Source organism: Echinops telfairi, unplaced genomic scaffold (assembly GCF_000313985.2).
Source record: "Echinops telfairi isolate 266 unplaced genomic scaffold, ASM31398v2 ScPeMD7_7417;HRSCAF=8455, whole genome shotgun sequence".
Taxonomy (NCBI): Eukaryota; Metazoa; Chordata; class Mammalia; order Afrosoricida; family Tenrecidae; genus Echinops; species Echinops telfairi.
In genome coordinates this window covers 5,546,155-5,547,619 of record NW_022111317.1, presented here as the reverse complement: position 1 = coordinate 5,547,619, position 1,465 = coordinate 5,546,155, and the positions used below count along the sequence as shown (strand labels likewise).

At 58.9% G+C, this 1,465-nt stretch overlaps 1 protein-coding gene across 1 annotated transcript in view; it reads left to right on the top strand.

The window, feature by feature from the left end:
• Nucleotides 1-324: 324 nt before the first annotated feature.
• SPDYC (speedy/RINGO cell cycle regulator family member C) overlaps nt 325-1,465 on the top strand; it is a 2,121-nt gene continuing 980 nt past the window's right edge. Inside the window, exons 1-3 of the mRNA XM_013007446.1 lie at nt 325-457; nt 666-724; nt 1,349-1,434. Of these exons, the coding sequence (XP_012862900.1) occupies nt 325-457; nt 666-724; nt 1,349-1,434 (278 nt within the window). The remainder of the gene's footprint in view (nt 458-665; nt 725-1,348; nt 1,435-1,465) is intronic.

Below are 1,465 nucleotides of genomic sequence, written 5' to 3'. Positions count from 1 at the left end.
AGAAGCCTTGGGCTTCTGGGTTGGAACAAGCTCCACTTTAGCTGGTGGTGAGATCTCCCTGCCTCGGTCTCCTCCGTCTGTGAAGTGGGTATCTGCCAGCACCACCCAGCCACTCAGCCAGCCTCAGAGTACTGGATGCGCCTCTCTTCCCCCCTCCCTCAGGTTTCCCAGCCTCCTGTTCTGGGCCCCCAAAGCTGTCAACGGCCCATCTCCTCCACCTTTTTGAGGTCCCTTGATTTAGTGGGGGCCAGATGCTAAGTGATGGGGTTGCTTTCTCTACAGATCACTCTGCCCCACTTTCCATCAGTCGTGCCCTTCCGAGAGATGAGTGCCACCCAAGACCCCACCACTGCTCATATGGCTGCCACCCACGTAAACCTGGGGGGCCGGAGCTGCCCTGGTGGGAGCGGTGAGTCTCTCCTTTCTCGCCAGCACCAGGCCTTCCTCCACCTTCTGGGTGAGTTCATGGGGATGGGGTGTGTGTGAATGGGTGGGGTGCTAGGGTGGGCAGGTTTGAGAGCAAATGTGAAGGGTGGGAGCTGGGCCGGGTGGTGGGAGGGGTGGGAGCAGAGGAACCTTAGACTGGCACCCTGAGGCCATCTTGTCTGGGGGGGATTGGGGCCAAGGGCAATAACAGGGACCACTGTTTCTCTTCCCACTTCCAGAGGACAATTTTCTCCAGCAATTCCTCTCCCAAGACCCCTGTTTCCAGATCTCAGATAAGGTGAGGGGTACGGAATGCAGGTAGAGGGGAGGGGGCTAACTTGGAGGGTCGGGGGGGAGATTGAATTGTACTGTCTTGGGTGGTGCAAATGGTTTTGTGATCAGCTGCTCACCTAAAGGTCGGCGGCTAGAACGCACCCAATGGGCACAGAGAGGAAAGGCCTGGCGGTCCACATCCCAAAGGATGAAAAGCCCAAACTTCTCCCTGCCATGGAGCAGGCGCCCACTCACAGCGACCCTCTAGGGCTGGGTACAGCTGGGCCTGCGGGTTTCCGAGACCGATAACTCTTGATCGGAGTAGAAAGCCCGGTCATTCCCCCATTGAGCGGCCCGTGGTTGCCGATCGTGTAGTTAGCGGGCCCACGCGCCAGCCACCGCTACCCCGCCAGGGCCGAGAAAACCACGTGGGGACATTAGTCTTACACCTGGGCTTGCCAGGCATCAGAAGTGACGATGCGATAACTTTAGGTTTGACTGTATGGAGTTGGGGTCTGGTAGAGGCGGAGGAGGGGGGGACCAGTCCTCCAGCCACCAACATGTTTCTTGGGTGCAAATGGCCTGGCCCCTAGTCCCCGCCCCCTGCTCCTCCCACCGTCCTCCAAGCTCCGCCCTTCTATCTCTGCAGTATCTCCTGGCCATGGTATTGGTGTATTTCCAGCGTGCCCACCTGCTGCTCAGCGAGTACACCCAGAGCAACTTCTTCCTGGCACTGTGAGTCGGGGGTGTAGGGGTGTGTGTGTGT